The sequence below is a fragment of the Phasianus colchicus genome, chromosome 23 (assembly GCF_987193195.1).
Source record: "Phasianus colchicus chromosome 23, bPhaCol1.hap1.1, whole genome shotgun sequence".
Lineage (NCBI taxonomy): Eukaryota > Metazoa > Chordata > Aves > Galliformes > Phasianidae > Phasianus > Phasianus colchicus.
The window spans coordinates 5,713,196-5,737,204 of NC_143458.1; the positions used below are offsets into that span (position 1 = coordinate 5,713,196).

General features: G+C 46.6%; 1 protein-coding gene across 5 annotated transcripts in view; it reads left to right on the plus strand.

Annotated features, from left to right (window-relative positions):
* The window catches only part of APLP2 (amyloid beta precursor like protein 2), a 41,898-nt gene that overhangs the window by 6,833 nt on the left and 11,056 nt on the right, over positions 1-24,009 (plus strand). For 4 of the 5 annotated variants that reach the window (XM_031599738.2, XM_031599739.2, XM_031599740.2 and 1 more), the window contains exons 2-9: positions 12,638-12,811; positions 13,971-14,100; positions 16,861-16,973; positions 18,486-18,661; positions 19,183-19,400; positions 21,016-21,183; positions 23,212-23,327; positions 23,537-23,611. In XM_031599738.2, the coding sequence (XP_031455598.1) occupies positions 12,638-12,811; positions 13,971-14,100; positions 16,861-16,973; positions 18,486-18,661; positions 19,183-19,400; positions 21,016-21,183; positions 23,212-23,327; positions 23,537-23,611 (1,170 nt within the window). The remainder of the gene's footprint in view (positions 1-12,637; positions 12,812-13,970; positions 14,101-16,860; positions 16,974-18,485; positions 18,662-19,182; positions 19,401-21,015; positions 21,184-23,211; positions 23,328-23,536; positions 23,612-24,009) is intronic. The other variant, XM_031599741.2, reaches the window with a different exon arrangement.

A 24,009-nucleotide genomic window follows, 5' to 3' on the forward strand; every position in this document is an offset into this window, starting at 1 on the left:
GCATCACAGCCCGTGGTTGCTTTAGGTCTCCCACCTTCCAGCTATGGGCTCGTGCTGTTATCCTGAACATGTTATATGTGCATGTTCAGCATGTATCTGTCGTGCTTAATCGCAGCAGCTGACGTGGATTACTTACACTGTTTTGATGCATCGTGTTTTGGATGATGGATTCCTTATTTTCAGTTCTTGTGTCTTGCTTCAGAATGTCTTAATTTCTCAGGTTAAGAGACAAAGGGAGAACCCTCAGCTGGCTGATCCCCTTGCAATCCCTCTGCCTTCTCTCCCCTCGCTTTGCTCAGGATCCTTTGCTCAGCACTGTGCCTCCCAGGAAGGCTGAAGGGAAGAGCTGGATTCCTAATGGAGCAGGGCTGCTAAGACACCCAGAAACCTCCGTTCAGATTTGCCTGACTGTAAAACCTGCAATACCAGCAAAAAGCATTTTGAAGTCCAGGCTGGAATTCCTGGGTTTGGGTGGATTTGTTGTGCTCAGTTGTATTAAGCAAGCTTTTGGACCTTGCTCCACAATGAGAATTAGTGTGGGGGGAAGAATACTGTTCAAAGTATAACCACATGGGAGGTTTTCCACAGGGCATCTGTAGCACGTTAATTCCCTCTTTCATTGTGGGGCACAGACCAGAATGGATCACTGCAGCCCTTTTGTGATTCCTGCTGATGTATTTCAAGGGTATTACAGCTCTGAAAAGAGCCAGTGCCCTACTTGTCAGTCAGGTGTATGCAAACAGCTGAACTGGTTGCTCCAGAGAAGCACGTTATGAAGATGTCCCCAAAACTGGGGCTGGAAACTTCATCCATAGAGTGGAGGAGGAGAAGTGGGCAGTGCTGCCTGCAGAGGCCAGTGGCCCTTTTGCCTCAGGCAGAAGCAGCCACAGCACGATTTCCTTTGCCTGGTTGGCCTTGGGTTTGATTTGACTTCCTGTGTTCCCCGTCACCGTGCTTAAAGATTTTTTGCAAGAAGTTAAATTGTTGTTCCTTATTGTGTAAGTGGTTGATGGCTTTATTCATGCTGTTCTGTTATTACATTCAATAGGCTGTGATTATTAAATCTGTCTTGGTCGTATAACTGAGGGTATAACCAAGATTTAGCTACAGCTGGCAGCAAAGTTAACCACCTAAGGGGGGTTTAATGTTCACAGCTGTCTGTAGCTGCACTTCCAGCACCTATTGCTATTGTGATGTTAACATTGAGATGCATTGCCAGTTATATAGACTCTTTATTTCCTCGTGCCATAACAGGAGGCTGGTCGATTTTGACTCTTTACAACAGATAACTCTGAATACTCTAGATCTATAAAGCAGAGAATTGTGTGTTTTGTAATATTGGCTTTGGAATTACTTCTCTTGTTTAGAATATCTCTTCAGATGCATCTCTGAGCAGCATCTGTGTATGTATGAACATGGCATGGAAGATGATGCTCTTTAGCAGTGGAGCTGCAAAATACACCATGGAGTATATAAAGCACAAAATAAAGATGCATTCTGAGCACCCCTGATGGTACAGTCTGGTGGAATGCATCAGGATGGGGACATTTCAGCTGAATTTCAGGTTCCAAATTGCTGAAATGTGAACCTGGTGCTGAAACACAGCCTGTTGTTGTGTTTGGTGTGCAGACACCTTCTTGCTCCCTCTGCCATGTATGCATGGGTGGTTGGGGTCCCTATGAAACACCTGCGCTCCTGATTGAGACCTGAAGCTGTGCACTTGGTGGTAGGTCGCTTAGTATTGGGGTAAGTCCTGCAGTGATGAGAACTGCCCTCAGGAATGAAGAGTGGTCCCAAGGAAGAGGACTGTTCTTTGTATTCCTGCTACTCTGGACTAATAGTCCTGTCCCTTTTGCTCGTAGGTAGAACTTTCAAAGTTTAGATGACCTCTAATGGAATCACGCAGCTGGTTAGTTAGTCCATCCATCACTGCCGTCCAGGTTTTACGGTTGCTTTGCAGTCTTTACACGTGAGCTTTTTTTTTTTTTCTTGCCCAGTTTCCTCCTCTTAATCTGTTGTGTATTTTCAGTCGAAGCCAAAAGCGCTCAGTGCAGGATTCTCACAACCTTCTGAGTATCCCTGGCATCCCCAGCTCCTGCCAGACTCATCCTGCACTGCGGCTGGGTCAGCTGGGGGTGCATGGAGAGGCAGCCTCAAAGCCAGCTGAGCCTTAGGCTGCTTAGGAACACGTTGGGGCCCTCAAAGTTTTTTATATATCCATCCAAAATAAGGATATTAGAATGAGACATTCCTGGCTCTCTGGTGCTATTACATCACCAAGCTGTAATTTCAGCGTGGCTCCTTCTCAAGTGCTGATTTCTTCTGATGTGAGGCACCTGAACACGTTCCATAGGACTAATCCATTGCAGAGATGTGCCAGGTTTTGGTGAGGTTGCTGTCTGCAGCTTTGTGTCTGCATTACAAATCTTGCTGGGCCGCGTCTGGAGTCAGCTAATGAAAAACAAAACGCCACTCCCTGGCGTGAGAACTTGGTGCAGTGTTCTCATCCTTTGACTTTGAGAAAACTATTGGAGCTACTCAGCCCATGGCTAGGAAAATGGTGAATGGCCTGTTACATCAATACTGCCATCGATCTTCCCTCCCGTCCCTCTGTAGTGATGGGCTTTATGTGTGAAGTCAGCATTTCCACTGCAGCCCATATCTGCTTTGTGCAGTGAAAGAAAGTAAAACTTGTGACAGCACATTTACGCTGTGCTGCTGGGTGGGTGTATATTGCCTCTTGTTGCTGAAGGTGTAGCTCGATTGCCTAAAACTGTTCTGCTGGTTCTTTTCCAAAGGGTGATTTCCCCTGCTGCTGCAGAACGGGCAGGTTTTGCTCCCAGGTTGGTAATAAAGCTTGTGGCTTGTAATGCTTTTGTGCTTCAAAGTCCCCACTGCAGTGTCGTGCTCCTTAAGAGCTGTCTGGGGGCTGAGCAGCAGGAACGTGCAGCCACAGGACGTTGCCATGCCTGCCACCCAGCTCACATCTTTCCCACCCAGTTGGCTGGAAATAGGAAAGAACTGTTCCATAACACCTACCTTCAAAATTGGCAGAACGTGCTTAAGGAAGCCAGTAGGAGATGGGGTATCTGTGTACCACGTGTTCCTCCTCCCTGAAACCAGGAGGAAGTTGCTAACAGCAGTGTTTTGTTTGCTTCTGTTTTGTCTCTTGCAGTGCTGTGCAAACTGACAGACCTCCATAGCCCCCATAGCTACTGAACTTAGCACAAGTGATGTGAGCGTGCTTGTGCAGTGTGCAGCATCGCTGAACTCTGACAGCACGGCAGCCTTGACGTACCTGGCGTTCTGTGCTGGCTTCTGTTGAACTAGTTTTACTTTCTGGATCAGCAAAATCAATAAAGGGGATCCGGTCCAGCTTTAGTCTGTGCTATAAATTACTCCTTAATTTTCTAATAGCATTAAGCAGTTAGTCTAAGCGGGAGCCTATCGCTTCTCTTAAAGGAGCTGTTTAATACATCCATTAGAGTTTCTGTATGCTGGTTTAGCTGTGATATGACGTGGTGACTATTAAACCCCAGCTGATAAATTAATGCCTCAGAAATAAAACGCTCCTGAATTAGTCAGGATTGCTTTTAAAGAGTAAAAGATGGGAATCCATTAAGGTGTCACAAAGTCCTTTCATGGCTTTGTGTGACCCCGCTGCTGGCAAAACTTGAGGGGTGCTCAGGCTCTGCTGTTGGACCTCTTCTGATAGATGCTGAATCTCGGTGAGCCTTGGGGTGGTGGGGTTTGTTTTCTGTATTGGCCTTTGGGGTGGTGAGATCAGGCTGAATCCTGCTCTCTGTGCTGGGATGCCTCGTAGAAATGTTTGGCCGTTGGGTGATGAACTTAGAAAGAAGCAAATAAACTTTGCCCATCTGACTCATGCAGTTGGGGTGTTGCTCCAGGCTGCCTTCCTGCAGTCCTTCAGCACTTGCCTTTATTTATTTATGGGTTTCTTTAAAACCACTTGTTTGTGCACGTCCAGTTGCCAGCATTGGTGGAGGGAAGCTGGCAGCTTCTCCTCGGTTTGCTTTCTGTTTGCTGGGATCCAAAATAGCTGCAGTCCCAAAAACCAAAGGGCTGTTTTTCTGTGGGAACTGGAGATGGGTTTTTCTGAGCTACTTCTTTCACTTTTTTTTTTTTTTCCCCCCCAACCCATAAGTGGTAGGATCTCTTCCTAACAAGCAGCTTAACTGCAAACTCAACTCTGTGGAGCCTGGCTCAGCAGCTGCTTGGCAATGGGAGCAGCGCTGTGTTGGAGCAGTGGCTTTCCTGTTTTCAGAGGACGGTCATCAGCACAGCCTGGAATGCCAAAATCATGTAAAAACCTCCTGGTTTTCCCTTCCCGTGGAGAAGTTTGATCTGTTCGTGTGTCAGAATAACCAGCTCAGGTGTTTTTCAGATCTGAGTTGTAGCACGGGGTGCTGCAGCATGCTGTGAGCGGTTCCTGTGGAGTTCTTCCCATGTGCTGCAGGAGCTTGGTGTGCTGTCCAGGTGCAGGACTTCAAGGTATTCATGCTTCCAAACCACTGCAGTCCATGCACACAAACAGCCAACTGGTGATGCAGAGCAACGTCTTTAAGGGGAGCTGAACTCGAGCTCAGGAGTGGCTGAAAGCAAAGCATGCCTGCACTGCAGACTTTCCACTTATTTTCCCTTTATCTCACATGTTTTTTTTTCCAGGTGTTTTTCCTCGCCACTTCACATTCTTGACGCTCTGTTGAAATACGCTCTTCTGTTTCCTGCCTGCCTTTTGGGTGGTGGTGGTGCAGATCAGACCACAGTCTGTGCAGCCTTTTTATCTTATCGCGTGACATCGGGGCGGTGAGACGTGCGGTCAGGCTGAGAAACCACATTTCTGCAGCATCCACCCCACCACAGCTTGTCGTGGGGAGCTTCACAGCTCTCTGAAACAGCATCTGTACAGATTCTTTTAAATGTGTCTCTGGAATGCTAAATCACTTTGGATCAGCAATTTTAAGTGCTCAGGTTCTTTTGCCCGGTGATAATAAATTCTTCTCTGTCTCCTTTCTTCCATTTCTGCCCACTAGGAAGACGAGGGAGCAAGTGTATGCATGTGATTTGGGGTGAGTTTTGGTCTAGGAGCTAGTTGCTTTTGCTTCAAACAAATTGTTTGGAAGTGATGAAAGGTTTTTGTAACTGTACTTTCCTGTGTATTACGGAATCTCTGTATCCTGGTTACTGCAGTGGTTGTATTCCCCAGCTATTATGTAGATAAAGTGCCTTGAGATGGAAAGGATTCATTATTGAACTGTGTGGAAAAGTTACTTAGGAAATAGCATGTCTGAGTGCTGCTCCTCACATTGCATTGTGCTGCTAACAGCCACAAATACACGGTTCTGCTTTCAGCCACGTGCTGCATTTCCCAGTGGCTTTTCCCTCACTAGATTTTGAGTGCACGTGAAAACATCATCTTGTACTGAAGTTTTCCCTTACGGACAAGGTAGCAAGGCATCTTGGCTCTCTGTGGTTCAGATGCCCAAATAACTCAAGTGGGAAAGCAGTAATTAGTCTTGCTGTGCTGGGCAGCGTGGTGGCACAGATTGGAGCGTCGGGGGCTGAGGATTAGTCCAGGCTGAGCCTCTGATGCGTGACCTTAGGCAGCTCATTTGACTTTGTGCCTTCGTTTAGCCCCGCAATAAACAGGTCTGGTCTGTGCGTGCTGTGCTGTGACTTAGGAAGGCTCTGTATAAAGGTGCATTAAGTAGCCCCAGTGCTGTGTTCTCCTGAAGCAGGGCAGCATGGCCAGCAGTCTTGGCACCCATCTGTGCACGGTGGCAGGGAACTGCTGGTGATGTGCTGCTGGTCTTTTCTCTCCACTTCAGACTTTCAGGGCTGCTCTCGTGGCAAGCTGCTCTGGTCCCAGCTGTTACACACAAGTTAGGGGAGCTTGGGGCTGTCACTGGAGCTGCAGTTCTGGTACAGCAACATTTGTTCAGGAAACGTTTTGAATGAGTAAATCTGAACTTTGCCTCTGTAGGGGTAGAGAAGAGAATGCTGAAGGCAAGCATGTTACATAAGCAGCTCAGGAAGCCTTGGATTGTGGCTTTGCTGAGTCTGCTCCCCACGACTAGCTGTGCAGCAGTGCTGCTCTCCCTGTCTGCATCGCACGGACTCCGGGTGCAGATGTCTGATGGGCAGATTATCTGCCCAGTGACTCATGTAGGCTTGGTTTGTGGCACACCATAGTCTAGAGGAGGAGCGGGGAGATAATCTGCTGTGTAATTAGTGCACATTCCAAGGGCAGAGAGGCTGCCTGTGAGCCACAGGTACTGGGAAGCCCCTTTTCTGTGGAGAAGGGCAGATCAGAGTGCAGGAGCAGTAATGCTCTGGGCTTTGGCTTTGTGTTGGTGTTTTAGCACTCTGGCTGCTGTCAGCACATCTGAAAGGACATGGGATGTTGTCCCTGAATTTCTGAGCGTTCAAGGCTGCACACTGGCCATGCACGGGGCGGATCTAAATATAAACTGCACTGAGCCAGCAGTGCAGCTCCTGCATCGCCTCCCAGTTTTTGGCTGCTGCACCACCAAACTTGATAAAGGAGGAGCAGATGAGAACGCCTCCCCTTCAGCAGCTTAAAGGAAGCTGAAGGCTGCTTGACTGAGATTTCTGCCTCCTAAATTCAACGGCAAACACAGGCTGGTATTATCAGCTCACACCAGATCTGCCTGCAGACAATAATTCTTCCTGTCCTGGAGTCCTGCCCATGTGCATTATTGTAATTATCAGCAATTTAAAGAAAAAAATAAAAAAATAAAGCAGTAGAGCTAGGATGAGCTGCTGGTCTGTAGATTCACTGCCTGCTGTGTCAGACATCCATCAGCTTTGCCAGGTTCAAGCCACCTATCTGCTGAATAAAAACAGGAGGAAGAGGTTAAGGAAAACAAAGCTTGGAGCACCATTGGAAGCACAAATGAGAAGCTCTGCTCACGTTCAGGAGTTACTAATCCAAATACAGGAATCTTAAGTATTCTGTTTAGAAGTTCTTACTTGTAAATTCCCTTTGCCAACTTCTTTCACTCTTGAATTTGAGTGTTGATTTTCTGAGTCCAAGCTTGCCATAAACCGCTCCTTAACAGGTAAGATTCATGGCCATGGGTGTGAGGTTGAAGGCTGAGCAGTGCATGGAGACCTGGGCCAGCTTGGCTCTGCTCCATGTGCTCTCCTGCAGAACTCACCAGGCTGCAGTGCTGCAGTTTGTGGCTGTGCATCAATTCCTGAGCCTTTTCTTTTAATTTTGCCCAAGACCAGCCTGTCCTGTGGAAGGAGAAATCCCCACATGTGCCTGGAGGCAGCAGAGATGTGGGCTGTGCTCAGAGGCAGCAGGGCCCTGCATGGGTCTGTATGCCAGTTTGCAGCCCAGGAAGGGGAGGAGAGTCAGAATACTCACGTGTGTAAAAACAGCATCAAGGGCTGCTTCACAGGAAGGCTGATAAAGCAGAACTCATGTTTGCATCAGAGGAGCTATTTCAATTCCTCACTGGTCTCAGAAAAGCCAGATGCCTGTGCTTTACGTCTGCAGTGACTGTGCTGTGTGGAAGGAGCTGCTAGGGAAAGTATTCTTTTCAATGAAATCCAGAAAAGGCTTATTTTCTTTTTTAAAATTAAGTAGAGGTGGGAATTGTAATTCATCCTGATAGGATCTGTGCCAAACAGGCCGTCCTGAAGTCTGCTGGATTGTGCTGCACGTGCGTCGTGGTGCAGGGAGCAGTATTTCTTCTGAAGGCCTTCACGTTTTGCAAACACGGACATCACAGGTGATCCTTCGCGGTGCTGTGTGGCACTTCTTGGCACCGGAGCAGCAAATAGTTGTGGAATATTTAACCCTTCTGAGCAGGAAATCAGCTCTGACCTATGGACAGTCGTACAAAAGGCATTTTCTGATGAGGCCGGGACGTCCCCACTGTGTGCCTGTGAGCTCTGCGCTCAGTGCTGCTCATACTGCGGGTCTGTGAGGAATCCCGCAGGCTGAAGGTTCCATTTTGGAGTGCTGCTGCAGAGGAAACCTAAGTGCAAAGTGAATTTGAAACAAAGGGACCTGTCTGCTGCATTGTCAATTGTGTGGCCGTGATTTTCCGCTATGGATATTCTTAGATTTTTCTTTGTAAGCTGGTATAATACATGAACAACTCTTTAGAAATGAGAAGCAAACCTAAGATTTCCTGTTTTGCTCCTGGGTGTGCTGGGATAAAGGCTCCAGTTTGGGCTCATCTGATCGGATGTGTGAGGTTACTGCAACAGCTGGCCCCCCTGGAAATCAGAATTTGGTTCCTTCTGACATTTTGCAGATATCTGTGCTATTAAGGAAAGCTCAAAAAAGGCATTCCAGTCACCTGTACCCCAGCAGCGTGCTGGAGAGCTTTTCCTGAGGAGCAATTGATAGTGGAATAGCCAACCTGCTCAGTAAGGTACATTGCAATGAGGTGTAACAGATACCAGGATTTTAAGGCAAGAAAAGTGGTTGTTTTTTCATGTTTGTTGCATTGTGGGTTGGAACAGGCCCTGCTGGGTGTCCCCATAGCCTCTGCTATTTGTATCTGCAGTGTGGGATGAAGTGTGAGGTTAAAGGATTGCATCTGCTGTCAGAACGCTGCTGTGCCCTAGTGAAGGTGCCCACTGCCCACATCCCTCAGTGCCACATCCCACAGCTCTGGAACACCCAAGGATGGTGATCCCTGCTCTCTGGGCAGCTGTGCAGTGCAGCACTGCTTTTCCAGAGAGGAAATTGTTCCTAATCCCCAATGTGAACCACCCCAGCACAACATGAGAGCATCACCCATCGCCCTAAGAAAGCCAAGACCAATTTGAGTTGAAAATTTCTCTTTCCTTCCTGACTTGCATCTCTCTATTAATATGGGAGACTCTTGCAGGGCAAAAGGCGAGTCCCCTTTTCAGATTGCAGAGCCCGTGCTTCAGGGTGGGCAAAACCCACTGATGAAACCTGCTGGCTGAAGTTGAAGATGTTAGGAGCAAACGAAGAACTGGATCGTTAGAGAGAGGTGCTTCCATCAGAGAGATTTAGAGGCCTGAATTCCAGTGTTTCAGATCCATAAATCAGGCACTGTGTGACAGGGTGAGGAATTTAACTGACATTAACTGCCCCGAGATGTGTGTGTGTTTATGGAATCCAGTGCTTTTTTTGGTCTTGGAAAGCAAACTAAATTACAGAATTACACCAAGAGGCAGAGTGGAAATTATCATGAAACATTTTGTAACTTCAAGTGCCAGCAAGGAAAATAATGGTTTAAGTAGCAGTCTTTTCCCAACCAACATTCAGCTTGTTCTCACGTTAGGGATGTGCATTCATGGGGTGACAGCTGCTGAAATAGTGGTTGCAGAGGGTGTGCAGGGCTGGGTGGGTGCTCAGGTATGTGCCCCTCACAGCCTGCTGGTGCAAAGGCTTGCTCTCTAGCAACACAGAGATGTCCTCTTCCATTTATGGCTGGGAAAGTCCCGAGGAGAAACGTGCTTGCTTTCTTCATCCCTCTGCAATGTAGAAAGGGGGGAATTCTCTGGAATACCGAACGGCTTAACTAAGGACGTGCTTTTATCCTGAGCTTAATGTTCACCAGCCCTCCTGTTGCAGAGTAATGCTTTGAGCATAGAGCAACCAGCTCTTGTGTGAGCGCAGTCAGGGTCTGCTCAGCCTGAGCAGTTCTTTTTGGGGCACTGATATCACTGTGGGGCAATGGAACAGGTCTGTGCACCAAGAGCCCCTCGTAGGTGAGGCTCTTCAATTGAGTGGCAAAGTTAAAGGTGTGGCCTCCACTGGGATTCCTTGTGCTGCCTTCTGTCCTTACAGGTCTGATGAGATAAAAATGCCAAGTGATGTGGTTGGTGAAAAATGGGAGCTCGTTACTCGCAGATCTTATCTTGGGGGTTAAAGATCCAGCTCCTGCACATCACAGTTCATTAACTCACCCAACTGTGCGATTCCAGAGCAGACTTTTTCCATTTGATTGAAAGTGATGAAATCAAGCAAGTAATTAGTCTCGTTTGTTCAGCTGCGAATTGGGGGTTAGCATGCTCCTGTAGCCATGGCAACGGCACCCACTGATATGCAAACTGTTGGAGCAATCCTGGAGGGAGGAATGGTACCTTTGCCGTGAGGTGTCAGGCAGGAGAGGCAGCAGGGCCAAACAGCAGCTAACAGCAGAATGTAAATAGCGGCCGTGGGTGACTTCAGGAGGTTGGTATGTGTTTGAACAGGAGTTTTGCTCCTGAAGGCAGCTGTGAATGGATTACCTGTGGATGTTTCTGCCTCTCCTGCTTACTCACTGACCTTATTTTGCTGCATGCTTGCGAGTGCTTTTCTTCAAAGCAAGTTTCACAAGCATGGGCTGTGTTAACAATGTCCAAACCACTCAAAACATGCCTTGTTCTTCTTACCAGGGCCAGTGCTGTGCGTGTTCCTGATGCATTTCTTTTTGTTCTTTTGTCAGAGTTCAGCTCAAATCCTGGATGTAGTCGTAACGTTACAAAACAAAGTTTTGTTGTGGATTGCTTCCTCTGATGTATCTGATTGTTGGTACCGACAAGGTGTTTGTTTTGTAGAGAGATTAAAAGGCCCTCTTAGAAAGCTTGCATGTGTTTTTGGGGTTGTAAAGGGCCGTTCTGCACTTCCCTTTTCCTCTTGGCACGGAAGGGCGGCGAGGAAGGCAGTGCAGGAGCCAAGGCTTGGCTGTGATGTCGGTCAGCTCTTGCACAACACTTGTGTCATTCTCTTGGTCTGCACCCCTCTGTTGTGGTGGCTGTGTGCTCCAGGAGGCTGACAGACCAGAGAACAACAAGTGAAGGTTTTGCACTGTAATTTTTCCCCCTCCCAAAGACAGCAAGTGATGGAGATGTGCAGCATGCCTTCCCAAGCCTCTCAAGAAGCAAGCCAGCAAACTGCACCTCTCTTTTGCAAGAGATTCCAGTGTGTTCCTGCTGTGTGTTGTAACTTCTGGGCTTTTGAACTTCTGAGATGGCAATTTATGCTGTTTATAGCAAAACAGTTGCTTTAACACTGATCTTCTGGGCAGAACTGGTGCTCTGCATTGTCAGCAAAAGGCTGCAGCCGTCGGGCTGTGAGGTTTGGCACGGAGAAGTGAGCAGTGGTTGGAAGTTGGAGGTGTTTTGTTATGGGATGTGGGTGCTGGTATCTGATATATATAGTTCTGTACTTCTTCCCTTTGTGATCTCTGCTGGAATTTGCTCTCATGGGTGTCTGCTGGGTGAAAGGGTTTCAGAGCAAATAAAACTTCTTGTATGTGAATGCTTCTCTCAAAGGTGCTGTTGAGTAGTTCGTGAAATTCGAGGGCTATTTTTCTGAAGGACAGCCTGGCACTGTGCCTGGGTATCTCAGGTCGGTCTTAGCACTGAGCCCCAGCCATGATTTGGTGCCAGGGGAACACTGGGGTTAGAAGGGAGTCATTTTTTTCCCCTAATATCTAGAAAGCAGGAGCTGCACTTGGGGTTGACCAGCTGAATTCCTCTCTTGATCATTTTTGACTTGCTGTGAGTGTGTGTGTGCTGATTGAAGTTGGTGGGGATCTGCAGGCAGTAGGGAATGAGCGGTGCCTGCAGAGACATATGCATTTTTGAGTGCTTGAAAGGTTAAATGGGAAGGCAGGATTGGTGGCCTGGGGCAGTGCAGCCTGCCAGAAAAACAGAGCCCTGGGGCAGCGCTGCTCTGGAGCTGCGCCTTGCTGTTTCTCATCTGCCTTATCTGAAGCAATTGGAATGGATTTCACTCCCCCAAAACCACTTTGAAGAGCTTTTGATTTGGGAGTTCTTAGGGTGGGTTGCTTTGTTGTTGTTCTTAGGGTTGTTTTTTTAGCGGGGAGAGGACAGTCGACTCCTAACCCTTCCGAAAAAGCCCAGCTCTACAGTTTAGTTTAATCCCGTTTTTCTTTTGTTCAGCCAGCAGGATTTCAGGAAGGGAAGCTGGCCTTGTTTCCAGTGCTCGCTCTGCAGTTTGACCCGGATGTGCCTTTGTGTTGTCAGGCTTTTGTCTGCTGCTGCATGGCGGCAGAACCTGGCAGGGCAGCAGCCCTGGGAGCTGTGGGGCGAGGGATAGCAGGGCTGGGAAGCTGCATCAGCAGAAGCCAGCCTCACTTGGAGGGCTGGGCAAGCTAGGTGTCTGTATCCCAGATGTCTGAAGATCTCTGGGCAAGCACCCGACTTGAATCTCTGCGCCATCCTCCTGGAGTGGGACACAATTAATTTATTAGCAGAAGCAACACTGAGAGCTGCGGAAAGGAGTTTCTGCCAGGTGTTAATGAGATTGCTTATTTATCCCCAAATACTGGGGATGGAGAGCGGCTCTTTAAGTTCTTCAGACATCTGTTTTAGCTTTCGTGGGCACAAGTGTGAACTACCCTTTGGTTTCAGTGAGCTGTTGTTGCAAAAATAAAAACAGAGTTTGGAAAAACAAATGCATCGCTTGCAAAAACCTGGAGTGGAGACCATCAGCTTCAAGGAATATGGCTACAAAATGCAGTTGCAAGACTTTGCTGATGGAAGTGAGAGCACTTTGTTGGAGATGCCGGAGCCTATCTGGTGCTTTGAGTTGTTCTGCTTTCTGTCAGGTAAAGCAATCAACTTACGTTGTTTTTCTTTGTCTTCACAGGCACTGGCAGCCAATGCTGGGACAGGGTTTGCGGTGGCAGAGCCTCAAATTGCCATGTTCTGTGGGAAGCTAAATATGCATGTGAATATCCAGACCGGGAAATGGGAACCTGACACTTCTGGGACCAAGAGCTGCTTTGGAACGAAGGAGGAGATTCTGCAGTACTGCCAGGAGGTGAGGATTGCTGTGGGATCTGGCTCTTCATGCTGCAAAGGAATTGGATTTGAATTTAACCAGTCAGTAGCTAGCCCTGCAGGGGGGTTGTGTTTGACTGTCTGACTTCTCTGAACAGCCCTGCTGCGTTGCTGCCATGGAAGAGCAACATGAAACTGCAGTGGAATTAGGAGTTACCTCCAGTTTATATCAGCTCACGCTGCCCCAAGAAGGCCCTCAGTCTGTAGGTCAGGGAGGCATCACTGTTTTCAGGGTTTGGCTAGTTAGACCAGCAGCTGAGAGCCTGACATCTATTTCAGCTGGAATGTAGTTGTGTTGCTATCAGTGATATGTGCAGATCAGCCAGAATATTAGCAAAGTATTTTCATCAAAATGTTGTCTGTACTTTTAGGTTCTTCATGCTTTATTGTAAAGCCTTAATCTCCTTTCAGTGTGCTCCAGATACTGCAGCATATTGGCCTTGAAGAGTGTCCTTAATTATTCCGTGGAGGTGACGGCCATGTAAAATACCACCAGGAATGTTTTTTTAATGGGAAAGTGATAGAGCACACTATGTCTGGACTGGAAAACTTTTAATACTGTTTTACAAGGCTGATGTAAGGGGGGCTACATGTGGTTCACGTAGCGGAAACCTAAATATAAATCAATGTCTGCACTTGAGAACTTGAGCAGAAGTGTTAACAGGTTATAAATGGAGCAGGCATAAGGAAACCTGAGTAGTTCGGTGCATGTTAGCTTGGCAAATGAGACAGTCTGAAGATGTCATTAGTCCTTATTATTGCTGCTTGCCCTCTTCCGGAGGGTGTCACACTGTCAGTGCACCAGCCAAAGTGGAAGGGGTAAAAATACTCCTCCACCTCCGTGCAAAGCCAGAGGCCACAGCTCTGTGCCCAACTCTTGCCCCTAACCTGGCTTTCTCCTGCCACGTGTAAAGAAGTGGTGACACGTTCTGTTGCTGATGCCCTGCGTGACAAACAGCTGGGGGCTTTTTTATGTCTTCAGCTGTTGGGAGCTTGATCCAGAAGAGAATGTGTATCCGTGTACAAATTTGAAGTTAGCCTTGTTCAGAGAATTGGCCTTGCTTCTTTTGGCTGAGAGCCATTTTGTGCATTCCTTGTCCTTTCTGGAAATAAATTTATCTGTGGTTCTTTTTAAACAGATGTATCCAGACCTTCAGATTACAAATGTCGTGGAAGCCAATCAGCCTGTCAGTATTGACAGCTGGTGCAAGAGGGGGAAGAAGCAGTGCAAGGACCACACTCATATTGTTGTGCCCTACAAGTGCCTGGGTGAGTGCACGACGTGCTTCCCTGCATTCTTGTGGGAGGGCAGTACAGAATTGCTGCCTTAGAGAGAGAACATCTGAGTTTATCAAGCTTTCTCTCATATCGGGTTGCCATTTCCACGTCCAACTTCCATTCAGATGGTTTTATTTCCACAAGATGGGACTCTGCCTTTCTCCAACAGATCAACAGCTTGATAGCAGCTGCACTGGAATAATGGTGCCTGGCATGAAAAAGAAATCCCCCTTCTCCCTGCAACTGCCATAAAAACCTGAAGGCTATTGTATTTGAATATCACAACGACACTGGGATTTAATACTCTGATCTTATTTTTGTGGAGCTTTAATATTTTGTTGCCGTGGAAACTTAAACACTCTCCCTGTTCTGGCTTCCTGCTTCAGTCTTGGCAAGAGATCTCTATTCTGTTTCAGTGCCTATATTTAAACTTAGATGTTTCAAAAGGGCCCTGCTTCTTGCAGTTATATCCTTCTTCCCCATTTTGAACTGTGAAAGATATCAGATAAACTGTCACGGATTTCACTGTACTTTCCAGAGTCCATCCACCCACTGCAATCAGGCAGCACTTGTTTACCCTGCAGCTTTTGACCTATAGGCTGTGACTGACACTGCTGAGCTGGTTTACTTAATTACTGCATGTATGTCAGGTTAGCATGTGGGTTGGTATAAGAGAACACAAAGAAATTCCAGAGGTCTGTATAGGTACTGTTCTCCTGTATGTAATACCTTCCACAGAGCATTAGTAAAAACTGAATTTGGTGTGGTTACGTCCCAGGAGAAAGATGCATCTCTTTGTAGGTGTAGAAACTCAATTGCAGAAGCAACCAAACCTGACTGCTCAGACTGAGTACCAGGTAGGAATAAGGATGAAATCAAGGTCTCTGGGTTTATAAGGAGTCATCTGTTTTAAAAACAATCCTCTCCCAAGCGTGTTCTTCAGCTGGAAATTAACCTGATTTTAGCTGTCTGTTAAAGGCTGTCATGCCTGTCATCTGCTGCAGTGCTGTGGGCTTGTGAGGCTCAGCCTGTCAGCTCTTTGGTTTTTACATCGGAGTTGCAAGTAATAAAATACATTTTTGTGGTCTTTACCAGTTTGCAGGCTGCTTGTTGTAAATGGATGATGAGCACTCTGGGGTATGCAGGGTGTTTTTATTGTAGTCCAACTGCACGTTTTCCTCCTGTTGCTGCTGGTGTTTCCCTTGCTGCGTTAAGGAGCTGACAGTCTTGAGATAGGATCTTGCTGTCCTACTGTGTTTAACCTCTCCTGCCTCTCCCCTGCCAATGAAAGCTCTTTTGTATTTCAAAGGTGAAGAGGGGAGAGCAGGGCCCCTAGCACCAGCACCCAGCTGTAAAACAGAGGTAACAATGGGATGGTGGAGGTGGGGCTGAACTGGTGAGGTGTGAAAAGGCAAACTGCTGGCTGAGCTGCCAGGTGCCATGGGAACACCTCTTCTGGCTGCTCTCATTCTAAAAGAAGGAGCTTTTTTTTTAATTAATAGTGGTCATCAGTGAAGTAGGTGTCCCATTAATGTGCCGTGCATAGTGGTTTTCCATTTACAGCCTGAGATGAGGGAACTTTCCATGTCTTTCATTCCTATATTAGAAACAGGCTCTGTGGCAGCTGTTTATTAATGCTTGTTCTTTCTGATCACTTTGAGTCTTCTGCCCCCAAAACCACGGCCTCTTCACTTTAAAGTTGAGTCAGTTTGAAAAGAGGAAGCTGCCCATCAGGTGTGTGAGTGTGCTGCTTTGCAGCGTTTGGACTGATGGTCTTTCCTTACCTTTTTTAGGGAACCTGGGCATTTTCTTATTTAGAAATGACTGGGATTGGATTTTAAATCTGCAAAGAAAAAATCCAAACTCTGAGAAAACATAATATTTTGCATTGCAGTGCTGATGTTTATTAGGAGCTTGGACTAAGACTGATACCGATGCGACGTGTTGGTGCTAAACTGAGTTGTGGTGGATATTTAAGTTGAACAGTTAAATTCAACTGATGCAAAACCAGCAGGGCAAACTGATATCTTTGTCCCCTTTCTTCTCAAAAGCAAGAGTCTGGTCTTGCAGCTGTGCCAAAACTTCATTGCCCTGGTGAGGCTGTGGTTATCTAAATGCTGGAATGCAGTGTGTTTGCTGAGTCTGGTGTTTTAATCTGTTTTTTTGGATTTATTTTGCTATCCTCTGTTTTGGTTAGGGCTGTCCGAGCCGGGGAATGTGCCACAGCTGATCCTGAGCTGAGCCATCTGGAAACCTGAAGAACAAAATAAACAAGACTTAATCAGATAGCCGGATACTGAAAACATAGATAACACTTGTGACACATAAAAATGTTCAGGATATTACAACAACAGGCAGCTTGAGCTAGCCTTGGTATGATACAGCTCATTTAGAGATTGATGATTAAGTGCTTTGAAAGCTTCCGTATGCAGATGCAATGTTCTCAAAGATTTGCATGAAATTGCTCCAGCAATTTATTGTCAGTGTATTGCCTTCAGTTCAGCCTTGGGGTTTGTGCAATGCTCAGCCATCAGCCCATTCTCTCGTTCTGCTCTTGAAAATTCCAAGGTTGTGGTTTTTCCCTGCCTTAGCACAGATAGCTGCTGTGCCACGAATGTGCCTGCCCAGTCCTTAAAGGCACTTAGAGCGTGCTTTGGGGACACCTGATGCTGCCTTTGTCTCCTGTAGGATGTTTGTGATGGGATGAATGGACCCTTGTTCACCTCCTTGTGGCCATCTCTTGTTTTTCAGTGGGTGAGTTCGTGAGCGATGTGCTGCTGGTCCCCGAGAAGTGCCGGTTCTTCCACAAGGAGCGGATGGATGTGTGTGAAAGCCATCAGCACTGGCACACGGCAGCAAAAGAGGTAACTGAGATGCTTTGGCAAGAATGTTTACCCTGGATACGTGCACTTGGATGGCTGTAGAGCTGGAGTGTAGTGGTGTTTGTCTCTGGGGTCCCTCATTCCCACGTTGCAGGCTGCAGCCTGAGGCAGAGAGCGATGAAAAGATGCTGGAAAGTGCTCAAGTGACATCAAAGAGCTCTGTAGCTGGTTGAGTTATGCAGACTGTCCTAAGCAGCTTCCCAAGATCATAGGCTGGGATGGAGCTGGGAATTGAAGTCATATCCCTGGGGTGCATCACGCTAACCTGTGGCTCGTCCTTCCTCCCGTGCTGAGGACATTCACAGTGGTCAGAGGATGTTTGGGATTTTTTCATGCACATTTTCCATTAACGTTGCTGCTGCTGCTGGGGATTTGGTTTGGAGTGCAGTGTGAGTTATGCTGTGACTGATTAGTGAGGTTTTACATAAGAGATGGATTATCTTCTCAGAACAAATCTAGACTGTGGGGGCTTTGGGTGGTTTGTTATGTATGTTGGTTGGAGTTTTTTCTAAATCTGCCTAGCAAAAATATTACAAATTCTCTGCGCGCCCATTTCAGCTGAGAGTAATTAAAAAAAAATCACAGTTAAATATACATGTTTTAAATTTTGTGGAAAGAGTAACACAATATTTAATTGTGACAGTGTTAGTAAATAAGAGGTTAAGGATGTACCAATTAAGCTTCTATTTCTTTAATTTCCTGGGAGAAAAACCTGTCTTAATGAAGCTGTGCTAGAGGAATTTCTTTTTAATTGAGGACAAACTTTATGTACAGAAAATATAAAGATCACTTGCTTTCAACAGATTTGTTCTCCAGAAATATTTGGCTCATTTTATATCTGTGCTGTTACAAAGCAAAACAGAAGAGAGTTCTGGGCTACATAATAAAGCCTTTCTTACAGCATTTTTGTCTGCAGTGCCACAAAACAATACATTTCCGTAGCTCAAGAGAAATGTATAGACATAATGTCTAAGCACAGTTTGAATTGGGCTTTTTCTTGAATTATCCAATTGATTTTCATCTACAGCACGTTAAAATAATCTTGACACAAAGTGCAGTTGAGCAATTACTCACTTACTCATGTGAAGTTTAATAGATAAAGTTTAATGAAATGGCCAACCCAGGAAAGCAAACAGCAATTCCCTTTCTTCCAAGTGCTCTCTCCCTCGAGTTGGCACAGAGCACCTGATTATTTCTGCAGAGCTTGGCAGGGCTGTGACAAATGGGTGGTTGATCGGGGTGGGGCTGGGGGTTGTTCATTAACACCAGGAGGTGCTGCATGGCTCTGGATCAGAGACTTTTCTGGGGATTTTTGCTTATGCTACAGGTTTCAAATCCATTTGCTTGTAGTGTTCAAACTCAGGTCATACATTGCTATTGTTTAGATTATTGGTCCTCCCATCACTGGGACCTCATCTAGGACATAGACCTCTGCTTACATTATCCAAAGTAAGGGCATGATCCTCATCTGCCACATGTGGGCTCCTCTTTCAGGCCTGTCTGACAGAAGGGATGATCCTGCACAGTTACGGCATGCTGCTGCCCTGCGGAGTAGACCAGTTCCATGGAACAGAATATGTATGTTGTCCCCAGACAAAAATTGTGGATGAGGCTCTGTCCAAAGAGGAAGAGGACGAAGATGAGGATGAAGACTATGACTCTTACAAAAGGTGAGGTTCTTAATGCTCACACAGGTTAACAGCCCTGTATGTGAAGTGCTGTTACCTGTTTCACATAGGTGGTGGGGTTTGAGAGGAGAATTTCTGTGCTTCTGAATTTCCCAAAGGAGAGTCCTGAGCATTAAGACGCCTTGCAGGAGGATGAGTGACTTTTCAGTACTCCTTTTACAGCAGTTGAACAGCCCCTTCTTTCCATCCTTAGCTAGTCAGAAAGACTGATGGCTGCAATACGTATTTCCCCACAGATAGTGCAGGTTTGATCTTAGTGAAAAGAAACTGTTAAATAATCATTAGGAGCCCCCCACTGAGCTCGAGGCATGGAGTAGCTCTGCCTGTAATAGCTGGGCTATGGAGTCCCATTGCTGGGGCTGATCAGCCATCAATACACTTATTTTATCATCTTTGGTTTTTCTAAAACAGATGAAAAGAGAGTCATTGTTCTGTTATGCCAAAGGCTGGCTGCAAAGGAGCTGGCTTTACCTTAACTCCCTAACTTAACTGTATCCCTTCAGTGAGTTCCCTACAGAGGCAGGCGTAGAAGACTTCACAGGAACAGCTGTGGAGGAAGATGAGGATGAAGAAGACGAAGGGGAGGAAGAAGAGGATGTGGTGGAAGATCGTGATTACTATTATGATAGCTACAAAGTAGATGATTACAACGAGGAGACCACTACAGAGCCCACCAGTGACAAGGCTGTTTCTGAAAAGGAAGTGAGCAGTGATATGAAATGTAAGTCATGTTCTGGCCTCCAGGCCTTTTCCTTCCTTGTGTTGGCTGTCAGTTGGTGATAGATTTTTGATCAAGTCAGTAAATGCCACTTGGAAGTTTTATTTGCCAGATAAGTTAGCAAACAGAGGAAAGCTGATGATGCTTGTGTTTCAAGTGTTGAAATTAACTCTCTGGAGCACGGGCCATATGTTTCCAGATAAACAGCAGAACTGCTGGCAGAAAGCCCAGTGTTTGGCACACTCAGCAAGCACCTCCATGAAGGTGCAGTGTTGAGTCAGAAAATAATATCGGCATAGGCTGATTTTGGAAAATCTGAGAGACGTGTAGGGTACAGCTTGAATTCCTGATTTTGGGTGGGTACCTTGGATTTTGTGTGTTATACCCAGATTACAAAAAAGAAGCTTAAAGTGGCGGGGTGTGTTCTGCAGAGATGGCGTTGAAGCTGCCCTTTGAGGCTGAGCATGATACCTGGTGCCCCCCTTCCAGTCTCCATGTCAAACAGTAATAGCCTTTGCATAAACTCTTTCACAAAAGAAAGAAAATGAGCACAATTGGTCCACTTTCATTACATAAGTATTTGCAGTAGCTTCTGCTAAGTGGTCAGTGCCATTCTGAGGGCATCTGTGTTGCAGAGTGTCCTATGCTTTGCATGTCCAAGTGTCTGCAGAGAGAAGGAGGAGCTAAGAGGGATTGAAATTCAATTAGCTACAGATCACTGAATGGTTGCCAGCAGTTCTTGCATCTTGCTGGTAAAGTGCCAGCATGCTGCAGATAATTTTCCTTGCTGAAGCAAGGCTTAGGTCATACATGTACAGAACTGTTACAGATCTGCAGATGTTGAGGCAGATTTGGAACAGTTTGACTGGAGTGTCTGTTTTGGGGGTACACAGTCTGTTCTCTTGAAGCACCATGTACAGTTGCTGACTTACACAGCATATCTATTCTCTTGCCTCAAAATAACCCACCAGCTTACATTGCCTGCTTATTGTGAAGCAGCCCACGTGCCATGGCTATCTGGACTTTCAGTATCTGGTGCATAGCCTTCAAAATCTAACAGCTCTAATTGCCACAGCAATTGTGTTCCGTGTGCTTAGCCTGCCTTCTCACTTGCTTTTACACCTCACCTGTGAGACACTGAGCATCTGTCCAGGCAGAGTGCAGTGGAACAGGACTCTGCTGAATGCATTAAGCAGCCCTAATGGGTTTTCTCTCCATCATGCTGGTTTTATACAGCGCAGGCCCTACCATTGGGATACCCAAGGCATAACTCTGGCATCAGCAAAATAGATCCTTGCTGTTCCTAGTGCTAGCTGATGTGAAATTACTCTTGCAGATAAAAGCTGCGTGTTGAGACTCTGGCTTGGGCAGCCCGCTGCTACGTGTTTGTACAGAGCAGCACGAGTAGGCCTTTCCCTTGCAGTCCTCGTGGTGAACACTTGTCAAATGTTAAGAATCCCCCTCAAACTGACCAAAGCCCTTTGATGAAGGGCTGACGTAGGGATGCGGAGCCCAGGTGTCCAGAAGGAGGTGTGAACCAGAGCCACCACTGTGTTGTACGTTGCTCGGCACGGCCTGCGTTCCTCACCAGCTCACGTTCTACCCCGTCTCCACACAGCTGTCTGCTCCCAGGAGGCGATGACAGGGCCCTGCCGGGCTGTGATGCCTCGTTGGTACTTCGACTCTAACAAGAGAAAATGCATTCGCTTTATATATGGAGGCTGCGGAGGCAACAGGAACAATTTTGAGTCAGAGGAGTATTGTATGGCTGTGTGTAAAAAGATGAGTAAGTCCTGCCTCCCACTGGCCCCTTTGCAGCTAGCTATTGTCTGTCTGGCGTTTGGTGTCTCCTCCTCCTTGCCTTGGTCAAGAGAGGATCCGTGTGTAGCCCATCCTTTTGGTTCTGGTGTCTGTCCTTTTGCAGCAGTCTCCTCTTGTCTCTGCTTCTCGAGCTCTTTAGGTTTGACTTTCGTGGGGAAAAGTGGTTCTGGTCGCGTGCTGTCTGTCCTCACCGTGGGTCTGCAGCTTACCAAGGGCTTGGTTACCTTCTGGATCTACAGCAGGAACCAGGGGCTGTCTCTCACCTCTTGTTATGAAAGCACCTAGCTTGCCTTTTTGCATAATGGCCTTTTTTCCAAATACATGGAAGAAAGCACTCTCTTTCCCCAGTCACATTGCCGTGCATGTGTTTGACTAGTCAGTCCTGAAATGCTCACCGTTCTCCTGGAGGTAGGCGTTTTCCTGCTATTACATTTCAGAAGACATCAGTGAAGTAGTATAGAATTCAGATTCCCACTTTCAGCTCGGTTTGAAATATGAATCACGATTCAATCCCTACTTTTTTTTTTTGAGAGCTTGAGGCTTTTGGCACCAATTTCAACTGGCTTTTATGTCAGATGATAAAACTACCAAAAACATTTTAACCTCCTTATTAATCTTATTGTTGAACTCCAGCACTTCCACTTCAGCTACCATTAAAGCCTTTTGAAAGGCTTTTTGTGTTATCTGGGGCTTGGCAGTCTGACTATACAGCCATAATCCTGTTTACAAAATGGGCTTCATGCAAGTGCTTTAGATTGGGCTGATCTAACTGAAGTGGTGAAATAAAAGATGTGGATGTCAGGAGCTTTTTTATACAAAAGTTTGTCCTGTTACAGAGGGATTTGGGGCTGGAAAAAGTCAGAGCCTGGTTCAGAAATGCCATGAGCAGGCCCAGAGCACAGTGCAGGTCTGGCATTGTCCTTGCACGCAGCAGTGATGCCTATGTTGTATGTTGCCATTCTTTCATCCAGTAATTCTTCCCATTTCCCCCCCCTCCCTCCCTAGTAAGGGGAAGGGCTGTGGAGTCCATTGCCTGCTAAAGTCTTCCCCTCCACTCATGCTAAAGCACAAGGTGACTTTTGCTCAGAAGCAGCCTGTCTTCCAGTGAAGTGTTGGAGGTTTTATCTGCCCATGTTAACAAAATGGTTGAAGGGTTACCTTAGCTTTCCTGTTCTGCTCTCTGTCTGTTAAAGGGCAGTGACAGAGCACGTCCTGTTTGCTGTAGATCCTTTCAGAAAGGGCTCTGGGATGTGGTATGTCTAAAACTGTAGCACCTGGTTCACTGTTTCCTCATTGCGGTGTATGGAGCACAGAGCTCCCTTTGTGGATTTTGCAGGAGTCTGAGACTGTCAGTCCTGAAATCCTATTTCTCCCCTTGTTGGATTTGAATGTCGTAAAGATGCAAATCGTCCTGATTATTGGACAAGTCAGTTTGTCTCACTGAGCCTCCTTCTGTTGCTGTCTTGTCTAATATCATTGCCTGTTAGTCCTGTATGGTGCATCTGCTACGGAAGGTAGGTTTGAAGTGTTAAAATAGTGGGAAGTGTTTTGTGCAGATCTATTGTCGAGCTCCTTAATCATGTTAATGATATCTGGAGCCAACTTGTCAGTGAACAGCTAATGCACAAAATGTCATTTAAACTATCCAGAGCCAATGGGAAAGGGAAAAGAACACAAGTTCTTTATTCTGCAATGCAAGTCACTCTGTTCCTGAGCTGAGCAGTGCTGGTCTTAAAACTAATGAGAAGACCAAACAGGTGCTGGTTGTCACAGTGCATTACGGTGTGTTTGGGCTGACGTAACTGACTGATGTTGTGCTGTAAGTTGGCAGCTTAGAGATACAAAAATGGACTCCTGGTAGGTGGTGGTTCAGCAGGCTCCACCTGACGGGTTGTTAATCCTTCAGGCATGGAGATTTCTCTCCCTGCCTGTCTTTTACAATTCAGAATCGCAGTTTTCTGAACCTCCACTTATCCTTACCCTCTCTTTGCAGTGCCAACTGATGATGTGGATGTGTATTTTGAAACTCCTGCTGATGACAATGAACATGCCCGCTTCCAGAAGGCGAAGGAGCAGCTGGAGGTCAGGCACCACAACCGCATGGATCGGGTGAGCATTTGGCTGTGGCCTTTTGTACTGCACTGTGTGGCTGCTGCCCCTGTGCTTCTGAACAAACTGACTGGCAGGTTGACTTTCCAGTCACTGGCTTCTGTGAGTTTCTTAAACTTGGCCACAGTGTGGCAGTTAGATTATCTCTTCTCTGAAGATTACGTATAAATGTCTGTCATGTTGATCTGCTCTGTCCTTTTCTTGCCTAGGTGAAAAAGGAATGGGAGGAAGCAGAGCACCAAGCTGTAAATCTCCCCAAGGCAGAAAGACAGACTCTCATTCAGGTAAGAGTTGAAAGGCCTAAAGAAGGAAGCTACAGGTGCTTGGCCTTCCTCTAGTCAATAAACTAAGTGAGAGATACCAATATTCAAAGCCAAAAAAATGAAATGGAAGAGCAGCTTTCCTGTTCTGTCAGCAGTTGCATTTTAGAGGAGATTCGATTCAATTGCATGTTTTGTTCTAGAAGCTGGAGATGATGCGATGTTGTGCCAGGTCCGTTCCTAAGCCAAGTAGGAGGAATCTATCTCACCCCCAGAGCAGAGCACAAGCAGAGCCAAATTGTAACTTCAGACCTTCAGCCTGCTCTGCACTGAGCAGTGACCTCACAGTCCTGTTCAGATTGGCCCTGGTGCTCTGGTCACATATTTCCTGTTGGGGCAGACTTAGTGAAAACCACTTAGAC